Here is a 19,325-nt window from a genome sequence, read left to right as displayed (position 1 = left end):
GGTAGGCCAGCCATCTTTCCATTTGTTCTAGGAGAATTTAACCCAAGGTTGAGGCCCTCTAAATCAAGAATAATAACTTGGTCTATTTTCTTTCTCTGCTTCTTGGATCATGGTTTTGCCCCATCTTTGAGTTCCCACGGAGCTTGCAGTAGATTACATGCTCTAATTTTTCTTCATAAATAGGTACCTCGGTGTAGTTAAACTGGGAATCATTTCTTTCCAGTGCCTAGTGTGTGTCAGGGTAATAAACAATGGGCTTAAGGTTTCCTCTTCTCCCCAGACCCAGTGCTGGGCTGAAGACCTCAGCCTCTGCCCTCCTCTGCGGCCTGTGGCTGCAGCTCATGGGGCCAGGGGCGAGAGGGGCTGCTGACTGCCTGCAGCTCCTCCCATTGCCCTGTACTGGGGCCGAGGGGCTGTCAGGACAGGAGGGGCAGCCCTGCTTTTGGGTAGTAAGACCTCATGGTACATGTTTGTACCTTTCATTGCCTTTTCAGTCTTGTGCAGGGAGAGAGGACTGTAGCCACAGCTAGGGTAATAAATACTGAATGGGACAGGTGTGACTGGCGGGCTGGAGGGGCCTTTGTGATCCTGTATCCCAGGATGTCATGCATGACCTGAAACACTTGAGGGGAAGCAATTTGCCACTTTGACTCCAGTGCTGGGTCTCCTGTGCCTTCTTATTATAGTGGTTTCAGTCGTAAAAGGCAGGTCTAGCCCTTTTGTCCAGAGCCAGGGCGGGGATGGGCAGGAAGCTCTTCCTACGTGGACGGGGAATCCATTGTGGAGAGGATCCGTATGACTTCTGCTCGCTGAGTGGGTGAGATGTGCTGGGTCATGTGGACGATGGAATCCATGGCAACCTCTGGATTGGCCTGGACCAAGCTGGGGAGGAAGATTGGGGATGGTGAAGAAAAGAGAGAGGCAGAAGTATCGAGATCAGGGCTGAAGAATTGCCCAACATGCTAAATAGTCCACTGCAGACACGTTAGCCACTGCCTCGCCTGGTTGGTTTTCCCACATTAAAAGTGGCCCCAGCAGCCAAGGTAGAGCAAGATGAACCTGAAATATTTTGCTCAGTTGGAAACGAAGGAATTTTTAAAAACCCCAGAAACAAAAACAATGGAGGCACATCACAAAGACAGCAGAGCCTGCATGAAAGGGGCTCCCACTGGATAAATCTGGGATAATGTGGGCATCAGATAAGCACAGTCATGAATTATAGATTAGTGAAAAATAGAAGTTCATTAGTCTACACCAATAATGGATATATAAGTGAATTGGGAGGAATGAGGACCTTGCTTACAGTACAATGTGAGTGGTGATGGATGATGGTGGCGGGTGTGCTAGAGTTGGAAGGTTATCATTTTGCAACCTCATTGTAAAGACTGCGTCAGGCAGGAATCACCCATGGGTGCTAAATCTTGGGAGAGGTTTTGATGAGGAGCAAGATATTGCATGGACTTAAAATGTCTCCCCACAGGCTACTTATTAGGTGGGTGTGTGTGTGTGTGGGGGAATCAGTAATTATACAGTAGAGAAGTTGGGTGACATCTTGGCCAGGTGATGGAAATTAACACTGGGAGGGCAAGTGAGCATCGTGTGCCGCCCTGTGATGTCCACACCATCAGGAATGCAACATGCTGGCCAGAACGCAGAGCCTGAATCTAATCATAAGGAAACATCAGGCAAACTCAAAAAGAGCATGTTCTATGAATGGCAGATTTCAGATAAAAGTTTTTAAGCAATGTTAAATTTACTAAAGTGGATCATTTTACTATGGTTCTCTAGAACAGTCCTGTTCTTAGCAAATGCACATGGAGGATCTGGGGGTAAGGGGCCATGATATGTGTAATTTAGAAAGAGGGAAAAACTGCACACGCACACGTAGGGGAGAGAGCAAGCACACTCACAGATGACAGAGCACGTGGAGTAAAACACGTGGAGTAAAACGACAGGCGAACCTGGGACACATACATAGAGGTGTTCTTTGTGCTGCTTTTAGTTTTATAACTTTTCTGTAGTGAAATGTTTCCAGATGAAGCTTTATAAAAATGCCCCCACAGTCTCCAGCGCCCATCCAAGGGAGAAGACTGAAGCCTCTAGAAGAACACAGCTGCCCTCAGCTGGGGCGGGGAGGAAGCAGTCCCACGGCGGGCTCTCCTCCCAGAACCACTCATCCGGTTGGAGTATCAGCCCTCAGAGCTAATAGGTGGGCACAATGAACCAAGCCTTCATCTAGCTGAGATTACTAAGTGCCCCTGGGGAGCAGTAGCTGAGAAAGAATTGTGCTTCAGGGCTATATTTGTATCAGTGGGTCAACTACAGCAGTCTCGAACAGCGAGAGCCCGCAGAGACCGGAAGGCATCGTCAGCTCATGATTTGTTCTGAAACTTTTTATTCCAAAGAAATTAGCCCCACTTCTCTAGAGGAGTCCCCCACTGCTGGTCTCACCTGCGGATCTGCTTGAGGACGTAGTCTCTGCTGATACACTTGATGTTTTCCTCTATCACTGAGCGAACACCATCTTCCTCTGTCAGCTGTTTCTCCAGCCATTCCACAAGATCCTTATTATTGTCCCAAACATAGGCCTGCGAACAGATGATTCTTGGTCAAACACCAGGGGTCAGGCCAGGCCTGGATACCTGACTGTTCAATATCTGATCTGAAAAGCTTTCTCCAAAAGTTTGCTCAACATAACAATGGTCACAATTCCCCTTTGCTGCTGGCATTGTAGTAGTCGTCTTAGGAAACAGGCCTCAAGACAGGGGCTTCCCTCCTTTTCCTTTCCTTCCGCGGACACACACGCATATCCAAAGCCTCCACCTGGGCTCTCCTGAGGGCATCAGTGCTCACACTCGGACTCCAGGTATCTACCTATTCCACAAAGGCTAAGAGAATTCAATAACCTGACAGGTTTGAGATAAACAGTGAAAAGCCAAAGTTACTCAGTAGCGTGATTGAGAGCAAAAGGTTGTTTACTTGGTGTTTTGTTTTTGGAGGAACTGAGACAATTCCTAACGTGCCAGTTTCTAGTCCCAGCTAGGCCTGGCAGATAAGGTCCGGGGCTGTATCTCAGCCCTCTGGTTGTGGAAGTCTCCCACCGTCTTTCAATGAAGCATGGAGGGGGACTGATGTGACCAAGTGTTGTCACTAGGGTAGAGCCACCAGGTCAGAAACCTAACCCCCATTTTATTATCTATGAGAGTATTCAAAAGGGTCATGACGTCTGTATCCCTGAAAGTGTCAACAAATCACCTCTCCCCTTTTTTCAAGATCATTTAGCTGAGTATTTCCTAGGTAGTTGACTACATAATAATTCAGGAGTGTGTTAGAAGCCTAATAGCCTTCTCCTTGCTCTCTTCTCCTCTCATTTTCTTTACAAATCATTTAGGAATCGTTTTGTTAATGGTTTCCGGAAAACCAAGTACCACCATTAGGGCTCATTCATATTTATGTCATTTTGTTTGGGTAATTAAACACAAAGCTCCTCATTTAAAGGTGCGCTATCCTTCTCTGTTATCACTAACGAAGTCAAAGTCAGAATGACAATGAGTTTGGTGCTGTAATTTAATACGTGGGTGCGTTAGGGACTCTCTGAGGCTTTGAGGCTTGAGATGTGGCTACAGGAAACCTGTATACGAGCAATGGCACAAAAGCCACAGCTGTTGAAGAACCACAGGGCCTGCAAAGGCACAGAGGAAATGTTTTCATCACGCCGAGAGACACCAAGCAGTAAGAGACTGAGCGTGGGGCTGTTTTCTAACTTTCTGACTCTCACTTCCCATCCCTACCTTAGCTGGCCAGTTAGCTGTGACTGGTTAGTTAATTACATGCCATGTCACTCACTTCCACATTTCTAAAAATTCTTAAGGAGTCCTTTACATTCGAAGGATTAAGGATCAACAATGTGCCTTTTCTAGCTCTCTGTCCATTTCTTCTGGCTCCAACTTTGCCCAGTTCTGTTTCTGTTTTCTTTTAAATTCATATCCCATTAAGATCCCCTATGCCCAGCTCAGTTTGTAATCACTGATGAAAAGATCAGCTCTTCTTCATTTAGGTGGTGTGGCCAAGACAGTGCAAACCTGAGCGAGCCTTTTCCACCTCTCTGTGCGGGGTCAGGACTACCAGCACCCCTTAAGGCTAAATAAACGGCAGGCAAGTGTTCTGTTCCTAAAGAAAGGTGGGGCCGTGTCAATCCCTATGGAAAAGTGCAGCACTGTTTTTCCCACGTGGGTGGGTGCCCTGGACTGCTAATCACAGCACCTACATTGCCACTTCCATCACTGGGAATTTATATTTCTACTCCATGGTTTGAGGACTTCTACACATTCCCCTACTTATGAAGATTTGGGGGCAAGGAAGGAAAAAAATAAAACAATGACTGCTTCTTGGGTTTCAGAATGAAAAAAAAAAAACCTAAGATTTTTTGATTTACTCAAGAATCCCAAAGCCTTTAGTTTAGGAGAATATTTAATACTCTTATTAATCATTTTTAATCCGTTTGCTTTTAATTAAGAAACAGCATGATGCTTTCCTATCAACATATGCCAGGGAGCAGATTAATTGTGGCTTAAGATAACTCTCCTTGATTGGTGTAATGTATTAGCTAACGAGACGCCTGCCTCTAACGCTGCTCAGACGCTACACTGGAAAGCCAGCTACCCTCCAGAGAAAACTCTTCTGCTTTCGCCTCCTGCAGCCACAGAGTGTCCTAGGTGTTTAAATTAAACATTTTTAAAAGTTCCCAGACAGGATTAGAACAGTACATTCCAAGTTCTACAGTTGCTTGGGCCCTATGTATAAATGGTCTATTTACTCAAAGTACAACAGCTGGATGACGACCACCATGCCAAAGCCCTGGTAAGGCATAGACTGCAGTCCAGAGCATGCGAAGGCAAAGGGGTCACAAGTCCTAATCAACTGCCTTTTTAGCAAGACTAAACAAACTTATGTACCCGTAGTGCCACTGGTTTTTCTCAGCAGACCTGGGAGGGTTAATGTAATTTGTTCCACTGGGTTATAGAGTCCATAATTTCCTATTTTCCCTCTTAAAACAGAGATGTAAGACTCATCATTCCAGCCATTCAGAAAAACAGGCCAACCCTCTTCCGAGAGAAAAAGCCATTATTATTTCCTTCCTTAAAATTATGAAAATGTTGGGTGAGGTAGCGCGCACCTATAATCCCAGCTACCTGGGAGGCTGAGGCAGGAGGATCACTTGAGCCCAGGAGTTTAAGACCAGCCTGAGCAACACAGTGAGACCCTGTCTCTTTAAGAGAAAACAAAGGGGGTTGGGGTGTGGGGATGAAAATGTGGCTGATTATTCCCATTCCCAGTATTCCAGTTTGGATTTTAAATAAGTGGAACACGCTGGGTTGCTAACCTCATGACAGGCCTGGGACCATATGCCATCTGCTTGACACTCATCCATATCAGAACACTTTAATACCAATAAAATATCAATAATTAAACATCACAACAATGGTCTGCCCTACAATAAATGTTCGACAGACACTCTCTCTGCATCAGTGGATAAGTATCTCAAGCACTACTCAGCCTTACTAATTGTATGTAGTAATTAGGCTATCTTACAAAATCTAAATGACCTGTTTGGAAGTTTCATTTCTAACATATTGGATAGCTGTTAAGCCCTCCTTAGACAACGGTTCGCAGGGCCAGGGAGTGACTGGAGGGCATAAGCCGATGAATGCGAGCCCTGATTAACGTGCCCTAAAATAACTCACCTTGGAAGCTGCTTGGGGACTCCTCCAGCTGGGGAGGTTCCTGCCAGTTCTGACCTTCTAAGACGTCTAGGAGCCCTGCAGCCTGGTGGGGTGGGGTGGCACACATATCCGGAATATATGCAGAGTTTGGAATACATTTTCAATATACCTCCACTTACAAGGCTAAGACCTACCTGACGGAAGCCCAGGAAGCAATGTGATTTCTCTCAGAGGCTTCAGAGTACAATAGCAAAAGGCCATGTGGACTAGGGATGGCCCACTGGACCCCAATCTTCCGAGAGCCATCCCATCTCAGCTCCAGGCCCACGAAAGGGCCAAGCAATTGTCTTCCAGGTTCTGCCTTAGCTCCTCCTCCCTAGTCCTAGGAGAGAAGTTGGCAGGAGACCTACCCGTAGGTAGCTTGAGGCCAGACTTTGAAGACAGTGGCAATCAAGTGACCCTAGCAACAGTGCTTTTTCCTCCATCATCCCCACAAGTGCCTCCACTAAGCACTCATTTCACTGGGAAATCCAGAATGAGAGCTGTGGGTAGCTATCTGGACAATGAGGATGCATATGGCACCAGGCTGTGGGTACATCAGAGCGAGCCAGCTCAAAGAACAGTTACTGAGCATCTACTGCGCTCAGGTGCCAACCCCCCTTCCTGACAAGATCATTAAGTTACACATCTTTACCTCTTAGTCTTTGTTATTTTTTACCTTTTAACATGCTGTGCTGGGGCAGTGGGGGGAACTAGCATATCTTGAGCATCTACTGAGTGCCAGACACTGCTGCATACTTGCCATGTTATTTAAAACTCACAGAACCCTGTGACATAGCACCATCTCTTCTTGAAACTTGAAGAAATGGAGGCTTAAATATGGCCAAGCCAGTAAATGGTGAAGCTGGGACCCCAAAAGTTTGTGAGATTTCAAAACCTACATTCTCATTGCTCCATGCAGAATCCTAATCTCAATTTCTATTACTGGGGATTAGGGGGGAAAATCAGCCTGTTTGAAAAACCACATACTTCAAACTGTGGATCTAAGAATCAAGACAGAAAACATGCCCAATGACACAAACGTGTGCCATGTTCTTATGACCCAATTTAAACCACAGTTCTTGTTATTTTTTTTCACGGAGCTGTAGTGACGCTTTGCTTCTGCCTGCAGTGAAACTATGGACCATAAACTCTACTATTTCCTACAGTATGACTATCCCAGTGGATTCAAACAGAATCCCATAACTCATAGTAACAGATACCTCTAAGGGAAACAAAAGAATTACATTGCTCAGTTATATAACATGACGGTGTCTTCAATTTTCTGCCCCAGAATCTCTTTTTTCATGATTAAGATTAAGAAAACAAATTCTCTGGAAAAAAAGAACACACAGCATGGCTAATAGATGCTTATCATGAAATGTCTCTTCCCCTCAGTAACCACAAGGATTAGAGGGTCCCTTCTTGGTGCAACGTCAGGGTGTAGACTTAGCCAGTCTTTGCACTTGAGACACAACACACAATATCTAATCACTGTTTGAAGAATCCCCCTGAAAAGGGTGGTTTTAAGCCATTTCCAAACACCACGCAGATTCTACAACAGCCCTTCAGAGCACACAGACAGCTTTTGAACATTGCAACACTTTCTTCCCTCAAGGGCGCTACAGATTTTATCACCCACCCCACGTTAAACTGGGTCCTGCTGAGCCTGCAGAATATGGAAGAAGGTTTCAAAGCCACATGCCCTGACATCATAGGATCACTGTCCTTACTTTCTTTCCCCAGCTGTCCCCTTAGATACAGAGCTCATGATGATGCTGCTTTTTGTAGACAGGGGAAAGGGAAACAGCCTCAATTCTTGGGTAGGTTGGCTCCCAGTGCCTCAGGCAGCCGCCTCCTGCACTATGGGGCTGGGCTTGTCTTATGCACTTGAGTTCCAGCCAACCAGGAGCTTGTGCACGTACAGTCAACTGTTCCCTCCATTGATAAGAGATGCCAGTGACCTATTTCTTTAGATACACTGTTCCCCTGGGAGCAGGAGTCTAAGGAGCAACTGAAGGGCCTATCCACTCACTTCATGCTTGGAGGGAAGCTATTGCTTCTCCTTATCCTTGTGCCTACTGAGGCTATGCACGTCCATTAGTGACTAATGTGGTAGGGAGGCGGTGCAGGCTTCTCCTGGCCACACACACACATACTCCATTTACCTAGCCGGCCACTCTTAACTGGAGAACAACCTCTTATTTTACACTTGCGTGACTTTCAATGCCAACTTCCACTAGAAGCTGCCAGTAGCCACTGACAAAATTGTCTCACTCAATTATGATGCCACAGACTGACCTTAACCTGAACCAAATGTCGGAGGAGACTGTGCTCCCCCACTGCACATCTGAAATATTTATCCAAAGCAGCTTTTCAGTCGAAAAGAAACAGGCAGACTTAACACAAAGGTGAATCTTAGAAGCATCCCAATTCACTGGCTTTAAAACTGACAGCAAATCTTGGCGTTCCTCCCCGAGAATGATCCAGCAACGCTTTCTAGAAAGAGGCTGGGGAGCCCCTCTTTATGGGCCAGGACCCTTCAAGCCATCAGCAGCCACCCAGCCCTCCATCAGTACTCTAACTCAGAAGTCAGCTAATGATGTTTTTGATCACATAGCTCAGAAAGATAGACAAATATATTTTGAGCACATATTACCAATGTTCCAATAAAATGTATATATGATGTATATGATTTAATCCATAGTCTACTAATAAAGGTTAATTTTTCTTAATAAATAGAAATAAAAGTTCCAACTTTTTCTTGCCACCCTCCCATGGATTGCCTTGTGCAGTTCACTATCCCAGGGGCAAACGCTGGTGCCCCTGATACGTCATCCTGGCCTAACACCCTGAGGCACGAGCACTGGGGACACCACCTTGGCAGGGGCACTGCTCCAAGTCATGTGCCCGCTCCCTAACTCCTCCCTGAGAAGATGCTGGGTTCACAGTCCCCTTTCCCTCCATGCAAGGCGGACATTTCCTTCCAGCTCTATTTGAAATGAGACCTGTGGTTGCAGTTGTAGCACCTCCTGCCTACATCACTATCATGTCCTCTCAGGCTTCTGCTCCTGTCCCCTGCAGTTGCACCTTCCACACAGACCCCCGAGTGGTCTTTCTAAAATAGAAATCAGAGCACGTCACTCTGCTGCTTAAAATACCTCAGTGGCTTCCCAGACGTTGACACAGCTTACACGGCCTTGCACAATCAGGCCCCTGCCCCATCTTCTCACCTGGCACCTAATCTCTGAGCCATCCTGAATATCTGCAGGTGTTCCTCGGATGCACGCTACTCTTGCTATCAGGGCTTGGAACGTGCTATTTCTTTTGCCTGTAACATTCCTCCTACTCCCCAGCCCCCAATCCAACCTCTTCCTCTGATTCATTCCTATTTTGTTTTTTAGTCTCTGCTGAGACATCACTTATTGCAGAAGCTTCCCAGACTCTCCCTCCCCCTTCCCGAAGGGTGCGGCAGGCATCCTCTCTGTGCTCACTGACTAGTCTTTTTGCTGTGTTTGGCATTGGCCTCCCTGTTATGTAACAGGGTCTGTGGACTTTTAGACAACAAGCCTCACCACCCTTGGGTGGGGGTGAGGAGCACACCACGAAAGCCTCTCTGTGGGCGCCCCACCTACCTTCACTGTTCCTTCCACTTCCACAAACCAGCGCCTTAACATGGCCTGGATCTGGCCATCGGTCAGCTCGGGGTTGGCATTGTGGATTTTCTTCTTGACCAGCTCCTCCAGCAGGAGACGCCTTAGCCGCCAGTAGAAGAACGTACGGGATGTTTTCCAATCAAGGATGTCCTACGTGCAGGGAAGAATAAGCTTAGTCACCACAGTCCTAATCTCTGCTCAGCGTTCAGTTGGAGGGAACCCCACAGACATAAAAACCTGCTCTCCAGGCCAGCCCTTCACAGACCCAAGAGCTGGCTGTGAGCTCCCAGCACCTCCACACGTTCCCCAGGCAGAACCACACACATGGTTCTGTGTGTGGTTCAGAACCACCTCCAGCGCTGTGCACAGCCATAGGCCTGCCCCATGCTGAGCCTACACGTGGCTGAGACCTTCTGGAAAGAGGCTGTGAATTCCCGGATAACCACAGAGGGAGGAATCAGTTTTGAGCAGATGGCTCCAACAACTTGCAGATCAAATATGAATTAACAGCTGCTGAAACCTTGACCCTGTAGTTATCTATAGTCTGACGACCACTGGGCACATGTGACTCAGTTTCCCACCAGTAAAATGCAGCTTTTCCCATGGACCTGAGGAGTCTATGGAAACCTAAATACACATTGTTTTAGGATAAGTGATATAAGGGAAAAGTCTCAGAACAATTTGAAAATGGTTTGCTCTGCATAAGCTGTTTTAATCTGGCCCTGCCAGCCCCCTGCTTGTGAGCCTATGTGCATGACGCACACACTTATCGCTCGCCCGCGGGTCTCTGACAAGTCAGAAGTGGCAGCCATCATACTTACATTAATAACACCCTTCTCCTGCATCCGGCCTGGTGTGTCGTGCAAGTCAGCAAACTGCACAGCTACCTGATGGTAAATGGGAATTAGGAATTCCTCCCGCTCCTTCAACTTGTTCTCCAGATCCTTCCGCTCAGCTAGGCTTAGCTCTGGGGTGCCTGCAATTAGATAAACCTGCCTGTCACCATGTGTGGTGACCAGGAGTCTCTCTGCACAGAAGCAGCCACAGTCCCGGGAAGTTCAACACCGCCCACCCCGTGGCCTGGCGCTCCATCATCCTCTCGCTCTTTGCTACTCTTGCTGAGTAACAGGATTCTCCAAGATGCCAGGCCTGTCCTTCCCTTGCCACATGGAGCTCATATGTCCTCTCTTCCCTGTGGAGGTCACAAGTAAGAGTGACAGTGGCATCCGCTGTCCCCAGGCCTCTCCCTGAGCAGGGACAAACAGCCGCCTAGAGGTATGTACCACTTGCTGACTGCCAGCCGGGCTCCTCCCTTCCCAGGAGAGGCCAGGGCTGGCATGCTGACACCATGCCCATCCCTGCTGACCAGCATTAGAGCGGCAGGACTGTTCCAAGCATGGGCTGTGGTGGGAGAGCGTCCCTAAGCTCCAAGTACAAGCCAGCAGTTCTTGTCCCCCAGTTACCTGCCGAACTTGGTAAGAACCTGAATAACTCCCAAAGCTGCAAGCCGCAGTACTTCACAGCGTCTAATCTCAGGTTTGGATACTCTTAACCTCAAATTAGTAGAAGCTAATCTAATTAGAGCCAGATCTGTGTGTCTTGTGTCAGCTCAGTGGATTAGCCCCTAGTTTCCTGCCTGGACTGCTACTGCCAGAGCCAACACCTGACCAGAGTGACAAAGACGTTCTAGTTCTTGGGATAAAAGAAAAGGAAGAGGAAAAAAGAGAAAGCAATCAACAAACCTCATTTGTATCAGTGCACTTGTAAGCACGATACCCTCACCCAACAGATAGGAGACTTTGGGATTCCTTATAACAAGGAGGGACCTCCCCCCGGCACCCCCCCAATCAATAGCGTCCCAGTAGAGGTGCTGCTATGTTGTGCTGTTCTTCTTAATTACTCTCAGAATGGGATCTGCAATCAATACTGAAAATTCAGCTGTCTGCCTAGCAAGGAGGAGTAAGTCTAGCTGAAGGAGCAATAATAGGTGACAGCCCCTGGTGTTGGGGACAACCTGAAGTGCTTTGTCACCAAAGCTGACAAATAAATACATGAGCACAGGTGATGGGATTCAGAAGAGAAAGGTCTATTTCAAGCATGCCTGTCTGGGAACAGGCCTTGTTTTTTATACCACTATGAATCATATGCCATAAACAGCCTTGGGCTGTTGAGTGAGCCGTAAGTATTATACATAAACACATGTTAACAGAACAGGGATGTAACTGTAGTACCTAGTTTGTTTGTTTTTTTTTAATGAGTTTTTTGGATGCCCTTTTTTTATTTTTATTTTTAAGCCCATCACTATTTTAAAATTGTGATGAAGGGTGCCAAAGACTGTCTTTTTTGTGGGCTCTCACATGGAGGGCAATCGCTGATCTGCCACGTGAAGCCCCCGATGCCTCGGCAGCCTTCCTTCTAAAACAGGCAAACAGCACGAGTGCTCTGGGCCCCACGCTGCAGGATGACACGAAGGCCCATTCGTTCTAGTGGGGCTCTGCCTAGAACGGTGGGAGGAGGGCTGGCTGGTGTCTTCTGAGATGAGCCCCTCTCAGTCAGAACACCCTCGACAGAGAAGCAAATGTTGTTTCTTCTCCACTGAAAGGAACCCAGACTCCCTGGAGAAATAGCCAATTCCTGGGCTGGGGCAGGGAAAATGTAAGATGAGCCTGGGACATATTGCGACAAAAAACTAAGGAAGTACTCGAAAAATGATTGGGACATCTCAGAAGAAAGCAGGAGGCAGTTTGAAAATGTTCTCACTGGCCAAATCTGGGATAGGTGGCGTCAAAATAAATAGTGACATTTGTCCTATTTGTTATCAGATAGAATATTTAGGGACTAAGATAATCTATGAGTCCATCCTGATATAAATAATTAAACAAGGGGAAGGGGAACACACTCCCTTCCAGGAGAATAACAATTAGGAGGAATGATGGAATTAGAAAAGCTCTGTTTTACAACCATCATAGTAACTGATTCTGCCCAGAATCATCAGTGGATGCCAAAACTAGTGGGTGAAAGTTTGATGAGGAACAGGATAGTCACATGGTCTCAAATTACCTCCTTACAACTCACTTATTAATTACAAGGGGGAAAATGGTAACTTTATAGTGGATTAAGCTAGGGCTGCAGTCCCCAGTCCCCAGGCCAGGACTGCACAGTAGGAACCCGGCTGCACAGGCGAGTGGCAGGCAGGGAAGTGAGCCCCACCAGCTCCCACAGCCGCTCTCCATAGTTCACATCAGTGCCACGCAGCGTCCCCATCAGGTCAGCAGCTGCATCAGACCCTCACAGGAGCTCGAACCCCACTGCAAACTGCGCATGTGAGGGATCCCTTCATGCTCTGCATGAGAATCCAATGCCCGATCTGAGGTGGCGACGCACTCCCCCGAACTGCCCCTAGAAAAACGGTCTTCCACGAAACCGGTCCTTGGATTGGAGACCACTGACACAGGGAACACAACCTTAAACAGGTAATCAAAAGTAACATCACCAATAATAGGACAGACTGACACTGCATGTCTCCTGATATGATATCCTGAGAAGGACTGAATACCACTTCTGCAATCTTCCTGCCAAAAATGCAGCATCTGAATCCAACCATGGGCAGATATAAGAAAAACCTGAGCTGCGGAAATATGCTACAAAAGTGGCCTGCACTCTTCCAAAATGTTAAGATCATGAAAGACAAAAAAAGGCTGAAGAATTATTCCAGATTAAAGGAGACTAAAATACTTGACCATGAATTGCAATGTGTGGTCTGGAATTAGATCTCAGATCTAAAAACTGGGAAAAAAGCTATAAAGGACATTACTGGGACAACTGGTAAAATTTTAATATGAATCACAGATTAGACAGTGGTATTGTGTCAATGTTTATAGTTCTTGAGTTTGATAAGTGTATTGTCATTATGCAAGAAAAAGTCTGTGTTCTTAGAAACACTCAATAAATATTTATGTATAAAGAAGCATGGTATCTATAGATTACACTCAAATGGTTCAAAGAAAACGTGTGTGGACCGACAGAGTGAGCAGCATACACGTGTAGGCAGGCAAAAATGATACGGCAATGGGATGAGATATTAACAACAGGGAGATTTGGGAAAAAAGTATCAGAAGTTCTTTGTATTATTTTTATAACTATTCTGTGAAATTATATCAAATAAAAAGTTAAAAATATTAGGCAAGCTGGAAAAAAATTTTTCCTGGGTATCCAATGCACACAGTCAATAATCGAAGCTAATATTTACGGGGCACTGGGCGCGATTCATATAAAGTGCTTTATATCTGTTAACTCATTTAATTTTCACAAACAACCTTGAGATTAGTGTTCGTATTATCCCTATATTACAGTGAGGAAACTGAGGCATTGAGAAGGTCATAAAGCTAGAAAGTGACAGAGCCAGGACCCAAACGCAGCAGTTTGGCTCCCAAAGCTTTTGAGCACTATGTTAAGCTGTTTCTTATTTGCTTCCTTGGGGCAGAAGATAAGTGCTTCAGTAGTAGCATCCCTTTAAATTCAGGAAAGGCTAAGTGGGGATGACAGAATCCTGGCTGATAATGCTGAAGTTCCATCTTAGTCCCATTCCATAACTAAGACCAGGAAAATGTCTCCAGTAATTCCCATTCTGTAGGTCAGATGTGATTTCCTAGGCAGAACTAAGATTTAGCTTCCCTTGTTACTGTGAGAGGAAGAACTAACACTACAGCGGGCGAAATCACAGCCCTGTGGGGCAAAGGCATGGCAGGATCATGGACAGGGCTGAGCAGGGAGTGCTAGACCCTTACAACATTCTCCCTCTGAGTAAACAGCCAACTCTGCACTTGAATGCACATAGACATACACATGGACCACATATAACACACCATTTGCTGAGCACTTGCTGTGCGCCAGGCGCTGTACTCAAATCTTTCAGGATCATACAGCTCGGAAGTCACCACACACAGTTCACGCCTGTGTCTGTTAACACTGCTGCCAAGTTGAGTACCTCAGCGTTACTGAGAGCTTTCCAAGTCGCTTATATACGTTACTTCTAATCCTTATAACAACCCAGCCTTACAGACAGGGTATCTATTTTACAAACAAGAAAACCAAGGCTCTGAAATGTAAAGAGACTTCCCCAATGGCATCTCGCTCTTAAGGAGCAAAGTCAGGATTTACACTTGTTCTGCCTCTCTGCAAAGCCTGTGTTCTTCCACATTAATGGTACTGAAGGCTGCCAAGCAGGTATCATGGAAGTGACCACACAGGGGAAACCGGCTGGAGAGTTGGTTTGTTTTGTTAGGGAGGAGTTAAGAGCAAGGCTCAGCATTGGCTGCAGAGGAGGGAGGGGCTCTGGGCCGAGGAGGAGAGGATTCTGGAAACAAAGCTTTGGCTTTACCAAGTCGGAAGGACAGAGGCTGGCTTCTAGGTTAACAAAGGTCTTGCCCACTCAATCAAGCTATTCTAGAGCTGTGAAAGAATAACAGAATAGACACCTATAACGCCCCGGCCCTCCTGAGACTAGGAAGACCACGGGGCATTCCCACAAAGGCTGCCTTGTTCAATGCCTTCAGTAATGCCTCTGATCACAGTTCAAGACCCACCTCAAAAAAGCATCAAAGCAAGGAAAAGACAGAAGTAGAGTATATGTGTGTTTTTAAATGCACGTGAGAAGGCCAAGGATGTGTGTCCTGTGTTTTAGGGAGGAAAAAAGGTTTTTAAAAATTTATTTCTAAAAATAAAAGGCTGCTTGTAAGCTAGTTATACCCTTGTGTTGCACACCGAGGGCCCCTCTCTCCTTGTACAGCAAAGCAGCCAGCCCCAGTAATGATTTAGGGGAGATTAACAAATATGTCAATGTCTATTTTCTGCTTAATTTAAAAGCGGCGTCTATAAAGATTTTTGACTTCTGAACCCTGTTCTCCTGAAAGAAAGAAGGTAAGAATGAGGAGGGGGATAAAGAGTGATTATCCTATCATTGATCGTTTGTCAGGAGCATTTCTTATTCACTGGACTATTGTAAAAAGCTAAGCTCTCGATCAATCCTGTAAGCTCCCTGTACAATTAAATATCTTGAAATAGTTTTCTTTCTTTTCTAGCCAGATTGCAGGGCCTCAGGGTTTTTAGGAAAGCAAGTTGGTGTGTACACGTGTGTGAGTGTGTTTAAGAATATGCTACAGAGAGGAAAGTCATTCTTTTCTAGAATCCTATTTTAGGAAATGGCTGAAATGGGAGAAGAAGGGTGGGTCACACCCATCCCTCTCTACCCAAAATAAAAAGTCCCCATGAAATCCTAAAAATGCAACCTCATAATTAAAACTTTTTAATATAAAGAGTTTAACAGATAAGAGGTATCACTAGTCTGATCAAAGAAGAAAAGCTAACATTGAGATGTTACTATGTGCTGGTACTGTTTAAGTGATTTTTTTTTTTTTTGAGACAGGGTCTTGCTTTGTCACCCAGGCTAGAGTGTAGTGGTGTCACCATAGCTCACTGCAACCTCAAGCTCCGGGGCTCAAGTGATCCTCCTGCCTCAGCCTCTAAAGTAGCTGGGACTACAGTAGCTGGTGGTATGCACCACCACAACCAGCTGACGTTTCTGTTTTTTGTAGAGACAGGGGTGGGGGTGTGTGTGGGGGGGTAGGTCTCACTCTCACTAAGGCTGTTCTCGAATTCCTGGCCTCAAACAATTTCCCACCTGTGCCTCCCAAAGTGCTGGGATTATAGGCATATAAACCACTGCATCCAGACTTCATTATCATTTAATCCTCACAAAAGTCCAAAAAGATCACTATCTTACAGATGAGGAAACTGAAGCACAAAAAAGTTAAGTAACTTGCCCAAGGCCACAAGCTAGGAAATGTGGAGCTACCATGTTGCCTTCTGGATCCTTGGGTGTGTGGTCTTTGGACTGAATCCAAATTTTACAGAATAAATCCTTTTAATAAAAGTTTGGATTCAGTTGAGGGGCCGCACTTGGGGATCTGGAGGCCCACAGGTTCCCCACCCCTGGCTGGTTTAAGACCTCATGCTCCTTAAACAAAACAATTTAAATTGACCTATGGGTTCCTACAGCACAGTGGCTTATCAGGTGTTCCTTGGAGCCAGAGTACATTCAAAAGCCACATCTCTCCTCCATGGGCTCAAAGCTGAAGAGAAACTCCCCGTGGAAACAGCTGGTTTCTGCAGCAGGGGTTTCTCCCAGCCCTGACTCTGAAGTAGGGCAGGAGGAGGCCAGCCCTAGGCTATGTGTGAACAGACCACATCCTAGAAAGAGGATTTGGGGGAGGTGAGACCTTCAAAGCTTAGAATAAAAACCAGACTGGTGGACTAAAAATCCGCTGCTCAGCCAAGAGCACTAGGTGACCTTATAAAAAAATCTCTTACCTTTTCTGAGCTCAGTTTCTTGTTTATGTAACAATAATCTTAATCTTGCAAATAGGAAAAATGTTTTATAAAAGAGTGTGATATTAGAGTGTTTTTAAAAACATTCTTAACTTTTTAAAAAGTTATACTAAGAAGCCTAAGTACATTTAAACCCACTTTTAACTTTTATGGGCCCATCTTCCTTTTCTTAAGAAAGCAATTTGCTTTGATTGGTTCGCTACTTATGATGCTAGAGATAAGAACGAGACCACCCTCCCCAGAAAGCTCCTGAATATCTCAGATATTAAAACATACACCCATACCTCAACCTTGAGACTGAAAAATCAGCATAAAAAAGACTGAAATCTTATTAAGATTCAGAAGTAGCTGTTTAAAAGATCTATGTAATCACATTTTCTATGTAGAAAGAAATTTCTCTATAAAGATAGTAAGATAGGGTGAAAAAAAAATTCTGCAGAACTATTTCTATATCCATAACAGGTGTGCCTTTCTTTACACAAAAGCATTCTTGAAAAACTGTGTAAATCAGATCCTGTTTTAAATGCCTTAAGGGAGCTATTTTATATGGAACCCTGCAGTGAATCCTTTGGTAAAGCAAATAATCCTTTTGTAATGGGAATAATTTCTCCCAATGTATCTAGTTTTTTTAAAATCCCATTTTCATATATCTGCTTTCCTTCAAAGGGGGCCATACCTATCTAAATACAAGTGCATTTGCATATTGATTTTAACAGCAATCCTCTCAGGGGATGTTTAACCCTAGAGTTCCTTGCAATAGTGTTAGGGCTCTGCTATTTGTATTTTTAAAAATCATTATTGTAAACCCAGAAATTTCCAAATAGGAATAAAAAAATATATTACTCCCCCTTCAGCCCTGTCCCTGTGTTCCCACACAAACATATCCATATAAAGGAGTCATGAAATAGCATAAAATTCTCTAACTTCTGATAGAGATATGGCTCTGCAGTCTGTATTTTCCTTTCTTAATTTACTCTCCCTAAGTCTGGAAGGTCAGAATACAGGGAACTGGGTCAGCTGGGACCAAGCGGGGAAGAGGGTGTCTCAGACATACTCTGATGCCAGCTTTCTCTTGGGTTCACTCTAACAAAATGCCTGCCAGGTGCCTCCGGCCTAACGGAACTGTGAATCACTGTTTCCTCAGAGGAGACAAACCCAGGTACTTCTATAAATACAATCAGATTAATGGATCAGGCTAAAATGACCTGTTCTCCTTCCCAGAAAATGTTGTCACTATTGCACTAAGTTGCATCAAGCCAAATGGCTTCTGAATCAACGTGAAGAGGTAGGTTTTCAGCTGCTGCTAATTTAAGGGAGAAGGCACAATCCCATATCTACCTTCACGATAGAAAACCTTATGTTGTTTCTCATCAGCCTCCTTACCACAGAGGACACAGTGGCCACAGTGCCGGTGAGGACACTCCATGTACAACAGGTACCAGGGTGAGAGGCCACTTCCTAGGCATGGGTATTGGAACTTCTTTCTTTCCCACTCTCAACTTTGCAGGCAAGGACACCACTTTCTGCCTCAAACAAGCAACTCTGGCTCTTTTCAGCTTACATCATTTTGAAGATGGACACAAGGAGAAGGAAAAACACATGCAGCTCAGATACTTTTATCACTTCTGCCAGAAAAGCAGCTTAACACCCTTGAATCCTTAACCCAAGGAACAGTCCTTTTCCTGTCACCCTGGCTGACAAGGAAGTGGCTTGGGAGGAAGGCATTCCTGAAGATCTTTACAAATGAATATATCCTCCCCCGCCACAATACTCCATCTGCACCTGGAGCACCCTGGGCCAGGAGGCACGTGGGGTGCTGGGCAGGCCTAGAGGGGCCAGGCCAGGGCCAGCAGCAGTGCTCAGGCTGTCAGGGCATGCTCCGCGTGGGCACAGCCGAGGTGCTGCATGGCAGGCTGCCTGCTGTCTGGGAAGGGGGCCACAACTGAGAAAAGGTTCTCCTAAGTGGCTCCTTTGCCCAGGTGCTCGTTGTATTGAGAGAGAGGGACAGTGGGGAAATCACAATTGCTTCACACTTGGGCTGGACAGTTGTCTCTCCATCTAAATTGATTTGTTATTTCTCTCTGAACACAAGAGAAGGGTAAGGATCCAGGAGACCTGAGGTCACAGCACTCAAGAGGCCAGGCTAGAAAGGCCGTCCGGCTCCTTAGCCACTCTCCCTGCTGCTAGCTCTGTGAGACAGTACGGAGGATGTCAGAGACACATACAAAGGCCTGGGAGGGCTGTGGCTCTATTTCCAGAGAAGGAATTTAATTTCCTTATGGCAACCAAAGTTATAGGACATAATTCTCCCTTCGATGACTCTACCAAGCCCAGGTTCTGAGAATCCAGGGTCAGAACCAGTTCAGCAATGCAAGACTCTGGTATCTGGGCTTCATTCACTTTTCATTCTAATGTAATTCTTCCCTTTATCTCTGTCAAGAATCACTGTATACACCATTTTCATACTTTCTGTTATAATCACAGATCTGCAAACTAGTAATTCAGGATGACAGGAAAAGGT

General features: G+C 45.6%; 1 protein-coding gene across 1 annotated transcript in view; it reads right to left on the bottom strand.

The window, feature by feature from the left end:
- Nucleotides 1–656: 656 nt before the first annotated feature.
- The window catches only part of ACACA (acetyl-CoA carboxylase alpha), a 335,776-nt gene continuing 317,107 nt past the window's right edge, over nucleotides 657–19,325 (bottom strand). The window contains exons 51-54 of the mRNA XM_012648637.1: nucleotides 10,240–10,394; nucleotides 9,398–9,568; nucleotides 2,452–2,588; nucleotides 657–882 (exon numbers count right to left, since the gene is read on the bottom strand). Of these exons, the coding sequence (XP_012504091.1) occupies nucleotides 759–882; nucleotides 2,452–2,588; nucleotides 9,398–9,568; nucleotides 10,240–10,394 (587 nt within the window). The 3' untranslated portion in view covers nucleotides 657–758. The remainder of the gene's footprint in view (nucleotides 883–2,451; nucleotides 2,589–9,397; nucleotides 9,569–10,239; nucleotides 10,395–19,325) is intronic.

Source organism: Propithecus coquereli, unplaced genomic scaffold (assembly GCF_000956105.1).
Source record: "Propithecus coquereli isolate 6110/MARCELLA unplaced genomic scaffold, Pcoq_1.0 Scaffold291, whole genome shotgun sequence".
Lineage (NCBI taxonomy): Eukaryota > Metazoa > Chordata > Mammalia > Primates > Indriidae > Propithecus > Propithecus coquereli.
The sequence above is the reverse complement of the archived record's forward strand: the minus strand, read 5'-3'. Positions and strand labels throughout refer to the sequence as shown.